Source organism: Ranitomeya variabilis, chromosome 4, assembly GCF_051348905.1.
Source record: "Ranitomeya variabilis isolate aRanVar5 chromosome 4, aRanVar5.hap1, whole genome shotgun sequence".
NCBI classification, from domain to species: Eukaryota; Metazoa; Chordata; class Amphibia; order Anura; family Dendrobatidae; genus Ranitomeya; species Ranitomeya variabilis.
Window position 1 is genome coordinate 436,527,993 of NC_135235.1, and position 20,162 is coordinate 436,548,154.

Consider the following 20,162-nt stretch of genomic DNA (forward strand, 5'->3'; position numbering starts at 1 on the left):
TCATATTGTGTACGGGGGCTGTGTGGACATCATACTATCTGGGGGCATCATATTGTGAGAGAGGCTATAGGGACATCATATTGTGGTGGGGGCTGTGTGGACATCATACTATGTGGGGGCACCATACTGTGAGAGGCTATGGGGACATCATATTGTGTATGGGGGCTGTGTGGACATCATACTATGTGAGAGGCTATGGGGACATCATATTGTGTATGGGGGCTGTGTGGACATCATACTATGTGGGGGCATCATACTGTGTACGGGGGCTGTGTGGACATCATACTATCTGGGGGCATCATATTGTGAGAGAGGCTATAGGGACATCATATTGTGGTGGGGGCTGTGTGGACATCATACTATGTGGGGGCACCATACTGTGAGAGGCTATGGGGACATCATATTGTGTATGGGGACTGTGTGGACATCATACTATGAGGGGGCATCATACTGTGAGAGAGGCTATGGAGACATCATATTGTGTGTGGGGGCTATGTGGACATCATACTATGAGGGGGCATCATACTGTGTGAGAGGCTATGGGGACATCATATTGTGTATGGGGGCTGTGTGGACATCATATTGTGTGTGGGGGCATCATACTGTGTGAGAGGCTATGGGAACATCATATTGTGCATGGGGTCTGTGTGGACATCATATTGTGTGAGGGGGCATCATACTGTGAGAGGCTATGGGGACATCATATTGTGTATGGGGGCTGTGTGGACATCATACTGTGTGGGAGGCTATGGAGACATCATATTGTGTATGGGGGCTGTGTGGACATCATATTGTGTGAGGGGGCATCATACTGTGAGAGGCTATGGGGACATCATATTGTGTATGGGGGCTGGGTGGAAATCATACTATGTGAGGGCATCATACTGTGTTGAGAGCTGCTGATCAATATACAGGGGCTGAATAGCAGCAGTATGATTTATTGATTTATATAAACTTTTACAAAAAAAACAGTAAACTACCGTATATGGTTTTGGATTTGCTGCTTCTGGTAAGAATACAGGTTACAATGAGCCATAGTGCAACATGTATTAGCAGCAGCAGCTAGTGAGCATACTTAATTTATATGTCGTAGGTACGCCAAAATTGTATTAAATGTATGCTCAGCGGACAAAAAACAAGCCCTCACCACTCCATTAATGGGACAATAAAGAAATAATTGATTTGTGTCATGGGTAACTTTTTTACTTTTAAGAACTTCTGATGTTTTAGTTTGTTTTTTTAAACTAAAATCTAAAAAAAAAAACATGTTTGATATTGCCGTACTCTTACTGACATGACAAAGCATACTGTAATGTCATTTTTATCCAAGAACGAAAGCCATAAAATGAAAACCCAAAAAACAATGTCAGAATAGTATTTTTTTTCACAGTTTTATCACTCTTGTAATTTATTTCCTGTTTTTTTAGTATATTACATAATAAAGTGATTGACATCATTAAAAACTTGAACTCGACCCCCAAAAATAAGCCCTTCAAGTGACTATGTGCAAAATATAGAAAAAAGTTGCTTTAATAAAAAAAAATGAAAGCTCAAAAATGAAATTTTTGTCAGTAGGTAAATAGGGTTCTGTTTGCCCTTATTCTGGCTATTAAGGTAAGCCCAGCCTGTACCAGTTCTATGCAGTAAGTGCTGCAGTGTCAGTGTGTAATCATTGTGCAACTATATAGAAAAACACATGATATCATATGGCTTCCATGGCCGACCAGCTACTACTTCACTCCAGTTACTGTTGTGTCCCAAGTCCGTAATATCTTTAGCAGCCACCTGAACATGTACAGTGGTTCCTGGTCGAATTCCCGTGAGCACTAAATAGGTCTGTTCATAAGGTCCAACCTGTGGGGGATGTAGAAAAATAAGTGAAAATGCAAGATGAATAGTCAGTACATTTCAATGCTAAACTATATGAATCTAAAGGGGAATCTGTTACTAAGTTTTTGCTAGCTCATCTGAGAACAGCATGATATAGGGACAGAGACCCTGATTCTAGTGATGAATCACTTAGTTTACTGGTTGCAGTAATTATGATAAACTCACTGTTTTTTCTGCTGCATATCTAGCAGAGCTCAAATGCTGAGCCCTGTGTAACCCCTCCCACACATCTGATTGGCAGCTTTCTGTGTACATTTTATATTGACAGAAAGCTGCTAATCAGTGCTGGGGTGTGTGGTTACATAGATCAGGAGGACTACTTGGTGCAAGACTAGTCCTATATTGATAATCTGATGAAAACACTGATTTTATTGAAATAGCACACATCCTAGTAAGTGACACATCACTGGAATCAGGATCTCTGCCCCTACATCATAGTGTTCTCAAAATACTGCTGATAACATATTTTCCCGGACAAGTTCTATCACCTATTCACAAGCTGGGAATAACTTGTTGATCAGTAGGGGTCTGACTGCTGGAACTTGCAAGGATCGCCAGAATGGGGTAATTTTATCTCCATTAGAATTTATCCTAAAATCTGTATGCTCAATCTGTATGCCATTCATTCCCTATGGGGCTGCGGAGCACCTTTTGACCTGCAGCTCCATTTTGAATCCAGGATTAAAATCCTCCGAGGATAGGGGATAACTTGTTTTAACCGGACAACCCTTTAACCCCTTAAGGACTGATCCACTTTGTAAGTTAATAACCGGGCCTCATTTTTTAAAAAAATCTGACCAGTATCACTTTATGATTTAAAAAACCTGGAACACTGCAACGGATCCCACTGATTCTAGGGATTTTCCCTGACATATTGGACTTCATGATAGTGATAAAATATGTTTTATATAGCTTGCGTTTATTTGTGAAAATATCTGAAATTTATCTACAATTTTGAAAATGTCACAATTTTCAATCTTTAAATTTTTATGCCCTTAAACCGGAGAGTTATGTCACATAAAAGGAGTAATAAATAACATTTCCCATATGTCTACTTCATATCAATACAATTTTTGAAAAATAATATTATGTTTGAAGGGTTAAAAGTTGATCAGCAGCTTCTCATTTTTCCAACAAAATATGCAAAACTATTTTTTAGGACCACATCACATTAGAAGTGACTTTGGGGGGTGTATATGACTTATAAAATAGCCAAAAGTGGCACCATTCTAAAAACTACAGACCTCACAGTGCTAAAACCACATTCAAGAAATGTATTAACCCTTCAAGTGCTTCACAGTAATTAATGCAATGTGGAAGGAAAAAATTAACATTTTACATTTTTCACAAATTTTAATTCAGCTCCAGTCTTTATCTTTTCACCAAGGTAGCAAGAGAATTTGAACGCCGATAGCCCATATGTGGGGGAAAGCTACTGTTTGGCGCATGGCAGAGCTCGGATGGGAAAGATCGTCTTTTGACTTATGGAGTGCAAAATTGGCTGGAATCATTAGCAGACACAATGTTGCTTTTTCAGAGCCCTTGATGTGCCTAAACAGTGGAAACCCCCCACAAGTGACACCATTTTGGATACTAGACCCCTCAAGGAATGCATTTAGATGTGTGGTGACCACCTTGAACCCCCTTCACAGACGTTTATAAGGTAGAGCCGTGAAAATAAAAAAATAAAAAATCACATTTCCTACAATAATTTTCTTTTAGCCCCATTTTTTTTTTATTTCCACAAGGGTAACAGGAGAAAATGCACCATACATATTTTTGCAGTTTCTCCTGAGTACGCCAATACACCATATGTGGTCAAAAACTACTTTTGAGGCACAATGCAAAGCTCAGAAAGGAAGAAGAGCCATATTGGAGTTCAGATTTTGCTGAAATGGTTTAAGGGTGCCATGTCACATTGGCAGCGCCCCTGAAGTTCCAGAGCAAAAAGTGATGTCATTTTACAAACTCCACCCCCTAATGAATTCATCTAGGGGTGCAGTGAGCATGTTGACACCACATGTGCCTCACAGAAATTTATATCATTGGGCGGTGAAGAAAGAATAATTACATTTTTACCTCTAAAATGTTGTTTTAGCCCCTAATTTTTACATTTATTAAGGGCTAATATGAAAAAAATGGACCTTTCAGTTTGTTGTGCAATTTCTCCTGATTGTACCAATACCCTACATGTAATCGGTAACTACTTTTGAGGCACAGTACAAAGCTTAGAAGGGAAATGAGCACCATATTATAGTGCAGACTGTTACTGTTCTGGTTTGCAGGTGCCATGACCCACTGGGAGAGCCCATTTGGTGCCAGAACAGCAGAAACCCCCATAATTGACCCCATTTTACAAACGACACCTTTCAATGAATTCACCTAGGGGTGCAGTGATCATATTGAGACCACAGGTGTGTCACAGAATTTTATACCATTGGACAGTGAAGAAAAAATAACTACATTTTTACCACCAAAATTTTGTGTTAGCCCCAGATTTTACATTTTCACATGGCAAAATGGGTAAAAGTTGCACCAAAAATTTCCACACAATTTCTGCTGAATGTGGCCGAACCCCATATGTGGCTGTACAATACTACTTAGCACTCCATCCCTCTCAAAACTATTTGCTTCCTGGAGCACAGATTTTAATAGAATAGTTTGCAGACTCGATATCCAGAGCCCCTAAGTGCTAGAAAAGCAGAATTCTCCCTCAAGGGACACCATTTTGGAAATTATACCCCCGCCAAACATGCCGATGCTAAATGTGGTTTAAGCACACTGTGGGAATCTGAAGGGAAGGAGCATTCGGATTCTGGAGCGCTTTATTTTGGAGGGTGAGGAACCATAGCGCTTTTCCGGATCCTTTGTGCTACCAGTAACGTGGAAGCCCCCTTTATTTCCTTTAACAGATGACGGATCTGAGTGGGGACTTGCTTTTTTGTGGATTTAATTGAGGCTGTTGTTGGGAACATTTTACATTATTTGAGGTCACATTTATCTGGCGTTCGAAGCTGAGAACTTATATCGGGTTTCCAGGTTTGTATCGGTGATTCTGTCTGAATCACATATTTTGGAGATTTACATGGAAACCCCTAAGTAAGCACTCATCACAGAGTGAGGGAGGTCCTTCCCACTGCCTGCCTCCTATATGTTGTGATCGCAGTGTAGGGGACGGGGACCTGGTGAGCCGGGCAGACGGGTGGAACCATTGTTGCCGGGAGTCGGGGTTCCGAGAGACAGATTTGAGGGGCGGAGGGGAAGCCAGGCTCATGTGACAGGAGGCAGGGTGACGCAGGGAGAAGGGAGGATAAAAGGCTTTATGCGCGAGAGCAAGGGGAGAGAAGCGCGGGAAAACTCTGAGGAGAGGAAACTGCAGCGCAGTTGTCGTGTGTGTGCAGGCCGCAGTGAGACTTGCTGGAAGCAGGGGGAAAACGTGCAACAGACACTGCGGGCAATTACCAGAGCCCCCAAAAAGAGGCGCATTCGTCGTCAGCGACCCCCCAGGCAGAGGGGTAGTGCTGATCAGCTCAGGGACAGTATTACCGCGCTCCCCGGGAGCATCTTGCCACAGAGTGCTCCGGATCCTCCTGGGTTTTTCTTAGCTGTGACTGATACTGATAATTCTGCTAATTCTCCTCAAAAAGACTCCTCTCTGGACGTGGAAACGGTTACCCCGGATCAACGTCCGCCTGCGGGAGGTAACGCAGCACCGCAAAAGACATTCTGGACTCGAATCTACACCTGGGTTCGACGTCGGAGGACACCGCCTTCCCTCACCACTAGGACTACGTCGCTGACGGAGCCTCACCACCGGGACTACATCGCTGAGACAGCACTGATAAGTGAACGTTGTTGACTTTACCTTAGTAGGAGAGGTACTAGTGAGGCGCGGCCGCGTTCTTCGGGTATAGTTCAGGCCTCCTATATAGTAGTTAGGATTTACTGTGATATTGTATACTTGTACTCAAGTTCCCTGCGTGGAAAACTGTTGTTATATTTTTGGGTTGGAAGTTAAAAGAAAAGTTAAAAACGCTGTTTGCTTTCTGGCTCCCATTTGTCCCTGCATCCTTCTTTACCTGCGGTCTCTACATTTGGCGTAGTCGGCAGGATGCAGGATCCAAAGAGGGAGCCAGAAGATACGGAGGATGGGGCTGGCCCGAGAGCGTCTCTCTCATTGGGGGCCATGTTAAATAATCTGCCCAAGTTTAATGGGAGCAACATGTTGTTGTGGAGCTGGACTGAAAGGATGCGGGGGCTGCTGAGAATGCATCCTATGACCCCGGCCCTGGAAGCAGAGGTGGCCATTATGGCCTTAGACGGAGAGGCTCGGGATTCAGTGATGTTGAGACCCCCCACGGAGCGGAATACTTTTACCGGTGTGTTAAATGTGTTAGAGGGGACGCACGGGGATCCCACCGACGTGGGAGAGCTGCGGGCCCGGTTGTTTAGACGGCGACAAAAAGAGGGCGAGTCTGTCACTCAGTACATGAATGCTCTGCAAGAGCTAAACATTGCAATCGTGCGGAAAGATGGTATGGGGATGGGAAATGTTAACGTGACCCTGCGCGACCAGCTGGTGACGGGACTGCGGGATGAGTTGACCAAACAGGCTCTACGTGAACGAGTGCGGGTCGACCCGCGCCTGACTTTCTCCGACATAGGCAATGAGGCCCGCACCCGGGAACAAGAGAGGGGGGTGACCGTCCCGACAGGAGAGACTCGGGTTATCCAGACCGCCGCCGCAGGAGGGGGTGAGCCGTCGTGGGTTCAGGAGATGCGACAGGAGCTCAAACAAATCAGAGACGAACTGGCTGAAGTAAAAGAAAATGCGCGAAGCCCAAGGGAGTTACCCCGGGGGCAAGGTTCTGGGAGTCTAGCTCGTGGCGCTCGTCCAGGAAATTATCCGGTCCCCGGTGTTTGCTATGGTTGCGGGGAGGCCGGACATTTCGCACGGGAGTGCCCCCGAAGGGGGAGGGCCTCGTCTCGTCGGGCGTTAAACTAGAGGGCTCCGAGCTAGGGGGACGACGCTCGGAGTCAGAGTCCCCGCGGATGGGTGGTGAAAGTCCCGAAAATTTGGTTGCCAGCTGCCCCCTGGTCTGGGCAGAGTTTGAAGGGAGGGCTGTACGTTGTCTGGTGGATACCGGATCGCAAGTCACGACTATGCCCGAGGCTTATTTTAGAAAACACTTTCCTTCGCCCGTCAGACCCCAATGGGGCCCCGTAATTCGGTTACAGGCCGCCAATCAGCTGCCCATCCCAGTAGAAGGGGTCACCTGGATGCAAATATCTTTATGTGGGAAGGACCTGGGCCGCCGGGGGGTTGTGTTAACTCGGGGAGATCCCAGCCCACAACATACCGTGACCTTGGGGATGAACGTATTGAAAGATTTTGGCAGTTTTCTGTTAGGGGAGACTACGCAAGAGACACTCAATCAGTGGGGGACCAGTACACCTCAGGGCTCCGTGTTCAGACAGTTAGTGAGAGAAGTCCGGGTACAAGAGACCTGTCAAGAGGGAGACATACTAGGGAGAGTGATTACTTCCCCGACAGCTAAGGTGACGTTCCCCCCAGGACAGACTGTTATATCCCTGCCCATACGAGCCCGCATCCCTCTAGAAGGAGTACAAGTACAGATTGAGCCCACCTTTACATCCCCTTTGCCCACAGGACTGCTGGTGGCCCGATCTCTGGCTACTGTTAAAAATGGAGCCATACCAGTGCGATGTGTGAATGTGGACGAACACGATGTCGTGCTACGGGTCCGAAGTGAGATGGCCAAAGTGTTACGACCTTTAGAAGTGATGCCTCCTCCGGATACTTTGCAGTTAAAGGTGGATTCCCCTGATCCCTGGACGGTCAGTGTCCGGTCTACGCAGGATCCTGAGCCAATAGCGGTCCGAAAGGGACAAACTATTCTGGAGCACATGCGGACAGGATTACCGGGCCTGGATCTATCACAGGTCTCGCGAGTGCAACGACTCCTTGGGCACTATGCTGAAGTGTTCGCGCAACATGAAGATGATTTTGGCTGTACCACGGCCATCGAACATGGAATTCCTACCGGGGAGACAGTGCCCATCAGGGAGCGGTACAGACAGATTCCCCCGCAGATGTACCAAGAAGTAAAGACCTTGTTAGGCCAGATGCTGCAAAAAGGAGTGATCCGCGAGAGTCAGAGCCCGTGGGCTGCCCCGATCGTGCTGGTGCGGAAAAAGGACGGCACGCTACGGTTCTGTGTGGACTATCGTAAGCTAAATGCATGCACCGTCCGAGACTCTTATCCACTTCCCCGTATTGAGGAATCTCTCTCCGTGCTGGGTCGGGCCAAATATTTTTCCACCTTAGACCTAGCCAGCGGATACTGGCAGGTCCCGATGTCAGAAGCAGATCGTCCCAAGACAGCGTTTATCCTGCCCATGGGATTATTTGAGTTCAATCGAATGCCGTTTGGACTGGCCAACGCTCCCGGCACCTTTCAGCGATTAATGGAGTGGTGTCTGGGGGATTTGAACTTCGAGGCCACTCTCATTTATCTGGATGACATCATCATCTATGCCCCAACATTCGAGGAACATCTGTGCCGACTGGAGCAGGTGCTGGACCGGTTACTGAAATACGGGCTTAAGGTGAAGCCCCAGAAATGTCACTTGTTCCGGGAACAGATCGAGTACCTGGGGCATGTGGTGTCCGCCGAAGGAGTCCGACCATCACAGGAGAAGATTGCCGCAATCCAGGAGTGGCCCACACCGGAGACCGCCAAGGATGTACGGGCGTTCTTGGGCCTCGCTGGGTACTACCGGCGCTTTGTGAAGAACTTTGCGCGCCGCTCTTACAATCTACAAGTCTTGCTGAAAGGAAGTTCCCCCAAGGAACGGGGGAAGAAGATACAATGGCAGGAGCCACAAGAGGCAGCGTTCCAGGACTTGAAGACAGCTCTCATGGAGCCGCCTGTGTTGGCTTATGCGGACTTTTCGCAACCGTTCATCCTGCACACCGACGGCAGCTCTCAGGGATTGGGGGCTGTGTTGTCTCAGGTTCAGGATGGGCGGGAGAGAGTGATCGCCTATGCGAGTCGGTCTCTTCATGACTCTGAGTTGAACCCGGACAATTACAGCTCGTTCAAGGTGGAGTTGCTAGCCGTGGTGTGGGCTATGACGGAGCGGTTTGCTGAGTACCTGGCCAGTTCTGAGGTGCTGGTACGCACGGACAACAACCCATTGGCACATCTGGAAAATGCGAAATTGGGTGCCCTGGAACAGCGCTGGGTAGCCCGGATGGCCAAGTACAGATACCGTATCCTCTACAAGCGAGGAGCGGAGAATGTTCATGCTGACGCATTATCTCGTCTTCGGAGGGTCACCCCAAGAACTAACCGAGATGAGGAGCTGGAGGGAGAAGAAATCCCTTACACCATCGGGGGCGCTGCTCGGACGGCTGTGAGCCGGGAGCAGACCGGGAACGGAACGGCTACAGGACTGTTGGTTCAGAGTCGAGACGAATGGATACGGTTACAACAAGAAGACCAAGAACTAGCTCCATTGCGACAGTGGGTAACGAATGGCCTATTGCCCGTGAGAACTCCTGGACAAACCATCTTGTCAGACCTGAACCTTCTTCTGCGGCAATGGGAACGCCTAACTCTTCAGGAAGGGCTCTTATGCCACTTAACCATGGCTCAGGCAGATTCCGGGCCGACGTGGCAGATGGTCTTACCAGGGCCCGTGGTGGCCGCAGTTGCTAAAGAAGCTCATGAGTCCGGGGCACACTTCGGAGTGAAGAGGACATTTAAGTGGCTGCAAACTCGGTTCTATCATCCTCGACTGCTCGCGGAAGTACAAACTGCCTGTAGGCAATGTCGACAATGTGAGTTAACCAAGTCACCGGAGGAAAGGGCGCCTGTGCAGAGCATCACGACGTCTGCCCCTTTTGAAGTATTGATGATAGACTACATCACCATTGGAGCAGCGCATCAAGGCTACGAACACTGCCTCGTTATGGTGGATCATTTTTCAAAGTTCGCAGTAGTCACCCCTACCCGTGATCAGACAGCTGAGTCTGCGGCGAGCGCTGTCTGTAAGAACTTTATCCAAGTCAACGGCTGTCCGAGGCGAATACATTCGGATCAAGGAGCCTGTTTCTTGGGCAAAGTCATGGATGAGCTGCATCATCTTTACGGCATTGATAAGTCACGCACCACACCGTATCACCCCCAGGGGAATGGGGCTTGTGAGCGGTTTAACCGGACTTTGCTTCAAATGTTGCGGGCGCTAGAACAAGATCAAAAGACCCGCTGGCCGGAGTATGTGTCTGACCTAGTGTGGGTCTACAACAATAGGGTTCATCAAGTCACAGGACGCACCCCGTATGAAGTGGTCTTTGGGCGCCCAGGGAAAGGCGTGACAGATCTAGAACTGTCTTCGGAGGAAGAAGGCCCCCGAACAGGGATGGCTTCGTGGGTGCGTGATCATCGACATCGGCTGCAGACCTTACACCGGATGGTGCACACTCGAATTCGGGAAGTGGAGCATCGGAGCACCCCTACAGCAAAACCCCCAGAGTTCCGGCCAGGTGATCGAGTACTCGTTCGAGAGCAAAGACCACAAAACAAGTTAGACCATCGTTGGGAAAAAACACCCTATCGGGTGCTTCGCCGTATAGACCCGCATGGGCCTGTATATGAAGTACAGTCTGAGGTCCCCGGAAGTACAGGTACTCGCATTCTCCATCGCAACATGCTCCGGTTGTGTCGCTCTGTTGACTCGGACCCCCCAGAACCCACAATTAGAGAAGAGCCACCTACGACTGAGTCCCCCAACAACCATTGGTGGGATGAAGAGGATGATGAAGAAGAAGAATGGCATCAAAATACTCCCCCTATCTCGACTAATACCCACCCCCTGACCAGTCGCCCCTCCGTTGACCGCATTCCCCCGACACCCTCGACACCAGGACCCGAGCTACGACGTACTGAACGTTCTACTGCAGGAAGACCCCCAACTCGCTACAGTCCTGACTTACACACTAGACAGACCCAAGTGTGGAACAACCCGTCAGGTAGACGACCTGTCAGTGCGAAGGCCTCGCCCAGGGACTGGCGAGCATACAGGGTGGGGGAATGTAGGGGACGGGGACCTGGTGAGCCGGGCAGACGGGTGGAACCATTGTTGCCGGGAGTCAGGGTTCCGAGAGACGGATTTGAGGGGCGGAGGGGAAGCCAGGCTCATGTGACAGGAGGCAGGGTGACGCAGGGAGAAGGGAGGATAAAAGGCTTTACGCGCGAGAGCAAGGGGAGAGAAGCGCGGGAAAACTCTGAGGAGAGGAAACTGCAGCGCAGTTGTCGTGTGTGTGCAGGCCGCAGTGAGACTTGCTGGAAGCAGGGGGAAAACGTGCAACAGACACTGCGGGCAATTACCAGAGCCCCCAAAAAGAGGCGCATTCGTCGTCAGCGACCCCCCAGGCAGAGGGGTAGTGCTGATCAGCTCAGGGACAGTATTACCGCGCTCCCCGGGAGCATCTTGCCACAGAGTGCTCCGGATCCTCCTGGGTTTTTCTTAGCTGTGACTGATACTGATAATTCTGCTAATTCTCCTCAAAAAGACTCCTCTCTGGACGTGGAAACGGTTACCCCGGATCAACGTCCGCCTGCGGGAGGTAACGCAGCACCGCAAAAGACATTCTGGACTCGAATCTACACCTGGGTTCGACGTCGGAGGACACCGCCTTCCCTCACCACTAGGACTACGTCGCTGACGGAGCCTCACCACCGGGACTACATCGCTGAGACAGCACTGATAAGTGAACGTTGTTGACTTTACCTTAGTAGGAGAGGTACTAGTGAGGCGCGGCCGCGTTCTTCGGGTATAGTTCAGGCCTCCTATATAGTAGTTAGGATTTACTGTGATATTGTATACTTGTACTCAAGTTCCCTGCGTGGAAAACTGTTGTTATATTTTTGGGTTGGAAGTTAAAAGAAAAGTTAAAAACGCTGTTTGCTTTCTGGCTCCCATTTGTCCCTGCATCCTTCTTTACCTGCGGTCTCTACAGCAGCACGCAGCATTCAGAGGGTTAAACGGCCCTGGGCAATGCACTGTCCCTGGCTGTTAGCGCAGGAGATCAGCCACTAGTAGCACCAAGCTCCTGCTGTGATCAGGCAGGAGGTGCTGCCTGCGCGATCATGCTGTGACCGGTCAGACAGATTGACTGACCAATCACAGCTCCCTGAATGCGGGGACCCGCACCTCTTCTCTTGTCACTCAGCTGTCAGTACGAAACTGTCAATGTGTCTTTACACATGGTTATATATAGGGCACCATGCTGGTTCATAAGCTTTCAGTTTAGTACTTTGTATAAAAAGAAGAAAGTAGGGTGCATTTGTGTTTCTTACCATTGTGTAGAATTTGGAACCCTCCTTTCTGTAGCGGATATTGTATTTTAGTGGGAAAAGGTCCGGGTATGGCCAAGAATATGGAGGCTGCCACTGTATATATAATTTCTTACTTTCATGACATATGGAAGATATGCTGACATTCACAGGAGGATCAGGGCGTACTAGAAAATAAAACATATTAAGTGTAATGAACTATATGCCCTACACAAGTGCTCTGTTAAAAATCTTTAGCTACATCAATGTGGCTGTTCCTCCTAAGGGAGTACACAGACTTTCACTGCTAAGAAGACAATGGTGCTCTTATTAACTGCCATGGCCATTCATATTACTACTTGGACAATCCCTTCTGAAATCTTACATTCCCTTTGTAAAATAAAAATACTCAACTTTCCGATTTCGACGCCAGGTCTCCGAGGTTCGCATGACACTGTTATGCCTTGAGAGCCCTGCAGCCAATCAATGGCTGCTATTGAGCTGCTGCACTTCCATTTCCTACAAATTAACCTCAGAAGTACTGGGAAAGGAAGGAGCCCTACAGCCTATTGGCGGCCACTAATTGACTGCAGAGCTTAATTGACAAATCAATGTCATCCAAGCCTTGAGAGATCCGGCGTCGATATTGATGGTATGGGAGGTGAATATAGGTTTTTAGTTTTTATTTTTTACAAGGGGGAATATAATATTGACAGAAGCACTCTCACGTATTTTTTTAATTATATAAGTATATAATTAGTTAGAAGGTCACTGCCAATGTGTTGGAGGGGAGATATGTTTCACTGAGGTTATTAGCCACAGTGATATGAACCTGGAGGTTGCGCCAGCATGTTATGTGCCGAGAGGGGTTAATCAGCCATGACAGGGCCACGTTTTTTTGTTTAGCAGCTAAACAGTGGGGTGGTATGGTGGTGTGCTCCTGGAGGTAAAAGTGAAGCCTCTGGACTTTGTTCTGTGTGTGCTCTGAAGGGGAAACTGACCTACAGAGCTGTGCTCTTGCTAAAGAGAGCTAAATCCTGCTTTCTGAGCCGACGGATCCCCACATTTATATGGACTATAAGGTTGCTGTGTGCTCAGTGTCTCTCTGTGAACTATTACCTGTCTGATGGCACCGCAAGCGTGAGAAAGTTCTCCTGCTTGTGGTGCCGTCAGGAAGGTCCTGGGAGTTTACAGCCAATGAACTCACTTTACCTTTCTGACATCAGCGCGAGTGTCGTGGGAAAATTCTCCACTGCGCTCATGCTGATGTCACATAGGTAAAGTGAGTTAATTGGCTGTGAACTCCCAGGACCTTTCTGACAGCACCACAAGCAGGAGAACTTTCTTACGCTTGCGTTGCCATCAGACAGGTAATAGGAGTTCACAGTGAGAACTGAGCACATGCACAGTGTGACTCCAGCCTTAAAGTGATCCTGTCAGCAGGATTTTGCTAAGTAAACTACAGGCATTGCAATGTTGGTGTTATTAAACTGATTAAAATGATACCTGGGATGAAAAAATTTGTCTTGTGGTTCTTGTATAATCAATGTTAGAAGTTTTGAGCTAATGATATGCCCGTGCCCTGAGTAATGACTGTAGGCAGAGTCTTATCTTCCTTCTCTAAGCCAGAGAAACTAAGGAAACACCTGCCCACAGGCCGCTCTGAAGCATAAGCATGTTCCTCATCATAGAGAGAGACAGACTGTTTGTGCTTCGGGGCGGCCTGTGGGCAGGTCTTTCCTTGGTTTCTCTTAGAGCAGAAAGATAAGATACTGTCTACAGTCCCGCCCCAGAGCATGGGCATATCATTAACTCAAAATGTCTAACACTGATTACACAAGAACCACAAGACAGATTTTTTTCACCCCAGGTATCATTTTAATCAGTGTAGCAGCACCAACCTGCCAGTGCCTGTAGTTTACTTAGCAAAATCCTGCGGACAGGTTCGCTTTAAGGAGGAAATAGTTACTATTGAATCTGAATTACTATTACTAGTGCATCTACTGCAAAGTGATGTTAATTACAATATTGTTCCACTATTTCTGTTGTAAGCTGTCTAATTAATGCCCACTATACTGTTCTTCACAGCAGAGATATAAAAATAATGTCACTGTAGCATTAGTAGTGACAAGATTGGAAACATTACAGCTACCAGTGCCTGTGACCACACATACTCTGCCTAATATATATATACGGTGTGGTCACTAATGTAGTGGAGAAGAAACATACATTAGAAAGATTAGGGATCTGGAGAGGTGACTAAACAAACAGGAGGTACTTTTTTATGTGCTTATGCCTAAAAAAAATATTAGAGGTATTCCCAAAATTGAAAGTTATCCCCATGTCTATAACAGTGCTGTATTTCCCTGGCAGTCCCATAGGCAATGAATAGAGGTCGAGCATGTGCACCTTCACTCTATTCAAGATAGAACCCTCTGAATCACTGGGGGTCTCAGCAGTTAGACCCCCACTGATCAGCACAATACTCCTAATCCTATGGTTAGGGGATAACTTGTGATGTTGAGAAAACCCCTTTAAATGAATAAGAATGTAATTATCTTTATTTTATGGATAATAATATCTGCCTTATTAAAGTGGCGCTGAGGATATATTTCAGTGGTGTTTTTATTGTACTTTATTAATATGAATAAAAGAGTCAAATGTAAAATATAAAGAAACGATCGGGTTTTGTTGGGGGTTTTTTACCCACAAAGCATTAAAGCTTCCATTCTCCGCCACATCACTGCCCTGTGTGAATAAGCCGATATAATGGCACAACATTGTATACACGATCACATCTGCATTACTAGAACGCCACAGTTATGGAGTGAAACTCACTGATGTTCTCCACAAAGAAATAGTACAGTTGTGTTATGGATCCCAAGCGGTTCACAGCTGTTACATTAAGTAGATAAGGAAACGCTTCAAACATCTGAAAGTTTCTTATCTCACAGCTCATTGGATGCATTTCATGCTGTACACACTTCTTAGGTGACCCCGGTCCTATCAAGCCCAACCTAAAAAGAAATACATGTTTTAGTGATCAGACATAAGATATATTACAAAAGTTTCTTATTATCAGAGAAATCTGTTTCTTTCTCCATCCGCACTCATCTTTCATTCTCAAAATTCTCAATTCACCAGTAAAGTCTGCCTTCAGTGAATGCAGATTTTTCCATTACTGAGACAAATGACAGTTAGTTCTCATGACATTCTATGGAAAACTATAACTGTCGTTTCAGGAGAACTTGCAGCAGAATGTTGGTCCGCCTCTAACTCCTCCATCCAAGCACCAATAGTCATCTCCTACCTCAGTAAGGGCTCGTTCAAACACAAACGTTTTATGCAAAACTGATAGAATGTGGACAGCATACTGACCAATGCAAGTCGCTATGATAGTTCACATGAAAAATAATTGCACCATACACTACTGTGATTGTATTCTGGGTCAGAATCATCCATTATAACGCAGGGTTCACACGATCGAATGCAAATTTGTCTGTTTCACGTTCAGAAAAAATGACAATTTTTCATCTGAATTGTCATGTGTGTGCCTTCTGTTCATCATTTTTTTACGTCTGTATGTCCATTTTGCACACCCTAATACGGCATCTGTTTTCTACATAAACAATTTAATAAATAATGGAGGCCAATATACAGTTTCCAATGTCAATAATAGTATTGGATCTATGAAAAAGCCATGACATATGGATGGTAACTGTGGCACCCCAAGAGTCCGGTTGCCACAGTGGCATTGCCTCCCTCACAGGGGGTGATGTCATGCCTGGAAGCAAGGAGGGGTCCCCTTGCCAGGTAACATCAGGATACAACACCTTCCTGACTCCAAAACCAGAAGGGGGAACTCTAACACCTGGTTTCAGGGGAGCTTCCCTATAAGTTCTGGTCTGGAGGCGGAGTTAGTCAGTATAGTCTGAGAGTGAGAGAAGAGGAGGGAAGTCGAGGAGAACCTGGGGAGTGGAGCTGTGACCAAGCTCACTCCAGAGCTGAGCGCTGACAAAATAGGACACCAGAGTCCTTGGCTGTGTGGGTGCAGTACGCCCCGAAAGCCAAATCTGGTGGGCAGGGAACTGCAAGCTCCATGGCCACACTGAACACCCTGAGGCACGACAGCAGACCAAGAACCAGGGCTGCCAGTGAAAAAGCAGTGCTCGTGATAGGCTCACGCTGTCTGCCACACAGGTTAGAAGCAACACGCAGGAGAGGAACTTGAGCAGAGCTTAAAGCAGCAAGGACCTAAGAGAATAGCGCAGAATGAAGGACTCCAAACCCACCTGGCTAGGTGGATCCTAAGTTGCTTCCAGGCCGCCTGGACCCCATCATCACCTGTTACCCATGCCCCGGACTGCACCTGCAACTAACAAGTAAAGGTAAAGAAAACTGCAATCCTTGTGTCCTCCAGTCATTTCCCGCACCCTCAGTTCTGCACCCCATCGTCTACGATCCCTTACCAACTGTACCGGTAGCCCTGGGGCCCGATCCACCTGTGGGGAGCAGAACCGTCCCAGCTGCGTTACCATCGGCCCCAGCGGTCCCCTTAAGTAGCGTCAGCCATCCATTGCCGAACAACACAGGTGGCATCACGAGCTAACTCCCTATAGACTCTATTTCCCCTTCATTTCATTAATTTTATTGGACGCCCAGGGCCACAGACTGGGTCACTGCTGCCTTTGACAACCCCTGAAGAACCATCGGACCCAGCCCGAGTACCCCACAGTCCCGGCGGGCGCACCATAACCCATATGTGATCCGTTTTGTATGCTCCCATTGAGTTATAATGTGTGAATTTGACCCAGAATACGGATCACAGTAGGGCGTACTACAACATTTTACTCCCTGACAATCGGTCCAAGGGTAAAAACAAAAAAAACACCAGTACACAGGCAGAGATGCTTACCTGTCCAAGGCCTCCGAACAATTGCACTAGCCAAGGTGCAGCGGGCCCAAGTTAAGATGGCAGATACACAGGTGCAATTATAAAAACGTTCACGCGACTATCACAGCAACTTGCATTGGTCAGTAGTGTGCTGTCTGTATGCTATCAGGAGAAGAAAGATGTAGAAAATGCTTCCAATTCACTAATTGTAGAAACATTACCTGTATGTTGTAAGGAAGTTGGTATGTAAGTTGGTATCAGGATTGAGGTGCCAGGTACATTTTATTTTCTCTGGGTAACTTGCAGACCAACATTGGATATGGAGCTTTTCTGGAGGAACTAAGTAGACAATAAAATTAATAATCAACAAGACTATAAGTTTTATTTTATTTTATAAGTGTACTGTGTGTTTGGTGGATATAAAGTCATGGCTAAAAGTGTTCACACCCTTGAAACTATTCCAGAAAATTAAGTATTTCTAGCAGAAAAAATATTGCAATTAAACGTTTTGTTGTACACATGTTTATTTCATTTGTATGTATTATAACAACACAAGAAAAGACAATAAAGGCATATTGGACATAATTTCACACAAAACCCCAAAAATGGGCCAGATAAAATTATTGGCACCTTTCCAAAATTGTGGGTAAACAATTTTGTTTAAAGCATGTTATGCTCATTCAAACTCACCTGTGGCAAGTAACAGGTTGATTATAGTCTCAATCCCCTGATGATGCTAGTTTAGGCCTGTCCCACACGTCCAGATAATTCCGGTACCGGAAAAATCGGTACCGGAGTTATCCGTGTCCGTCTGTCCGTGAGCGCACGTGGCATATCAGTGTGCCGCCCGTGTGCCGACTGGGTACCACACGGACCGTGCAGGAGAGACAGCGCTACAGTAAGCGCTGTCCCCCTGTGTGGTGCTGAAGCCGCCATTCATCCGTTCTCTCCAGCAGCGTTCGCTGGGGAGAAGGGATGAAAAATCCTTTTTTTTTGTTTTTTTGGGTTTAAAATAAACTTTCGGACATCCAACCCTGTGCGCCTGGCCGCCGGCATTAAAATACTCACCCGCCTCCCTCGACACTTGCTCTCTGCCCCGCAGCTTCTCCTGTATGAGCGGTCATGTGGTGCCGCTCATTACAGTTGATGAATATGCGGCTCCACCTCCCATTGGCTAAAGCACTCGCTCGTGCCTGTAAACCCCGGGTGCTGAAAGGAAAGCAGGATCATCTGTACTTACGTTGAGTCGCGGTGAGGCGCCCTCTGCTGGATGAACTCATATGAACTCGAGCGTGGGAACTTTTCCAAGGCTCCAGTTCATGAGGACATCCAGCAGAGGGCGCCTCACCGCGACTCAATGTAAGTACAGATCACCCAGCTTTCCTTTCAGCACCCGGGGTTTTTACAGCCACGAGCAGTGCTTTAGCACAGCTCCTGCCTGTAAAATGATTTAACCCCTTCAGATGGATTTACTTTGTGGGACGTGACAGATCAACAGAAGGTATGTATATTGTTGGTTTATTTTGCCGAGTGAGGGTCTTCAGGTGGATTGAGAGAGCAATAAAATATTAAAACAACTTGTGTTTCATTAAAATACTTTTTAATAATGTGTGTGTGTTTTTTTAACCCTTTCATACAATTGGATTAATAATGGATATGTGACATAACTGACACCTCTCCATTATTAATCTGGCTTAATGTCACCTTACAATAGCAAGGTGACATTAACCCTTCATTACCCCATATCCCACCGCTACACGGGAGTGAAAAGAGAGTGGCCAAGTGCCAGAATAGGCGCATCTTCCAGATGTGCCTTTTCTGGGGTGGCTGTGGGTAGATGTTTGTAGCCAGGGGGGGGCCAATAACCATGGACCCTCTCCTGGCTATTAATATCTGCCCTCAGTCACTGGCTTTACCACTCTGGCGGAGAAAATTGCGCGGGAGCCCACGCCAATTTTTTTCGCCATTTAACCCTTTATTTTAGCAGCTACAGCACCCAAATTTTGCACATACACACTACTAACATTAGTAGTGTGGAATATGCAAAAAAAAGGGATATGAGATGGTTTACTGTATGTAAACCATGTCTCATATCCTGTCGGGTTTGGGAAGGAGAAATGAAAAGCCGGCAATTGAATTACCGGCTTTTCACTAACACCGCTGCGTATTTCTCGCAAGTCACACTGCTGGTCCATGTGGAATCCGTATTTTTCTCGCCCCCATAGACTTGCATTGGCGATTTTTTTGCGCAATACAGTGACAAATGCAGCATGCTGCGATTTTCTACGGCCGTACAAGACCGTATATTACGGATGCGTAATATACGGCAGATATGAGCTGGGCCATAGAGATTCATTGTGCCGTGTGTAATGCGAATTTTACGGACGTAGCTTATGCGCTCATACGTCCGTAAAACTCGCTAGTGTGAGGCCGGCCTTATACTGAGCTGACTGGTGCGAATTTTAACACTTTAGTTCCCTTATTAATAATGTCAGTAAAAGTTATATTTTAGGTCTTTAGTTAGGGATTAGTTGCCTTCTGACAAATTGCTATTTAGACAAAATTGTTTAACCCCTTCATGACCCAGGGTATTTTCATTTTTTGTTTTCCCCTCTTTCCCAGAGCCATAACTTTTTTATTTTTCGTGAATATGGCCATGTGAGGGCTTATTTATTGCGGGACGAGCTGTACTTTTGAACAACATAATTGGTTTTAGCATGTCATGTACTAGAAAATGGGAAAAAAATTAAAAAATTCCAAGTGCGGTGAAATTGCAAGAAAAGTGCAATCCCACACTAGTTTTTTGCTTAGCTTTTTTGCTAGGTTCACTAAATGCTAAAACTGACCTTCCATTTTGATTCTCCAGGTCATTAGGAGTTCATAGACACCAAACATGTCTAGGTTCTTTTTTATCTAAGTGGTGAAAAAAAAATTCCAATCTTTGCTTAAAAAAAAAAAAAAAAAAAAAAAAAAAAAAAAAAAAAGCGCCATTTTCAGATACCCGTAGCGTCTCC

At 46.6% G+C, this 20,162-nt stretch overlaps 1 protein-coding gene across 1 annotated transcript in view; it reads right to left on the minus strand.

Annotated features, from left to right (window-relative positions):
• Positions 1-1,385: 1,385 nt before the first annotated feature.
• EBI3 (Epstein-Barr virus induced 3) overlaps positions 1,386-20,162 on the minus strand; it is a 66,635-nt gene continuing 47,858 nt past the window's right edge. The window contains exons 3-6 of the mRNA XM_077251432.1: positions 17,370-17,487; positions 15,093-15,271; positions 12,279-12,442; positions 1,386-1,854 (exon numbers count right to left, since the gene is read on the minus strand). Coding sequence (XP_077107547.1) covers positions 1,681-1,854; positions 12,279-12,442; positions 15,093-15,271; positions 17,370-17,487 — 635 coding nt within the window. The 3' untranslated portion in view covers positions 1,386-1,680. The remainder of the gene's footprint in view (positions 1,855-12,278; positions 12,443-15,092; positions 15,272-17,369; positions 17,488-20,162) is intronic.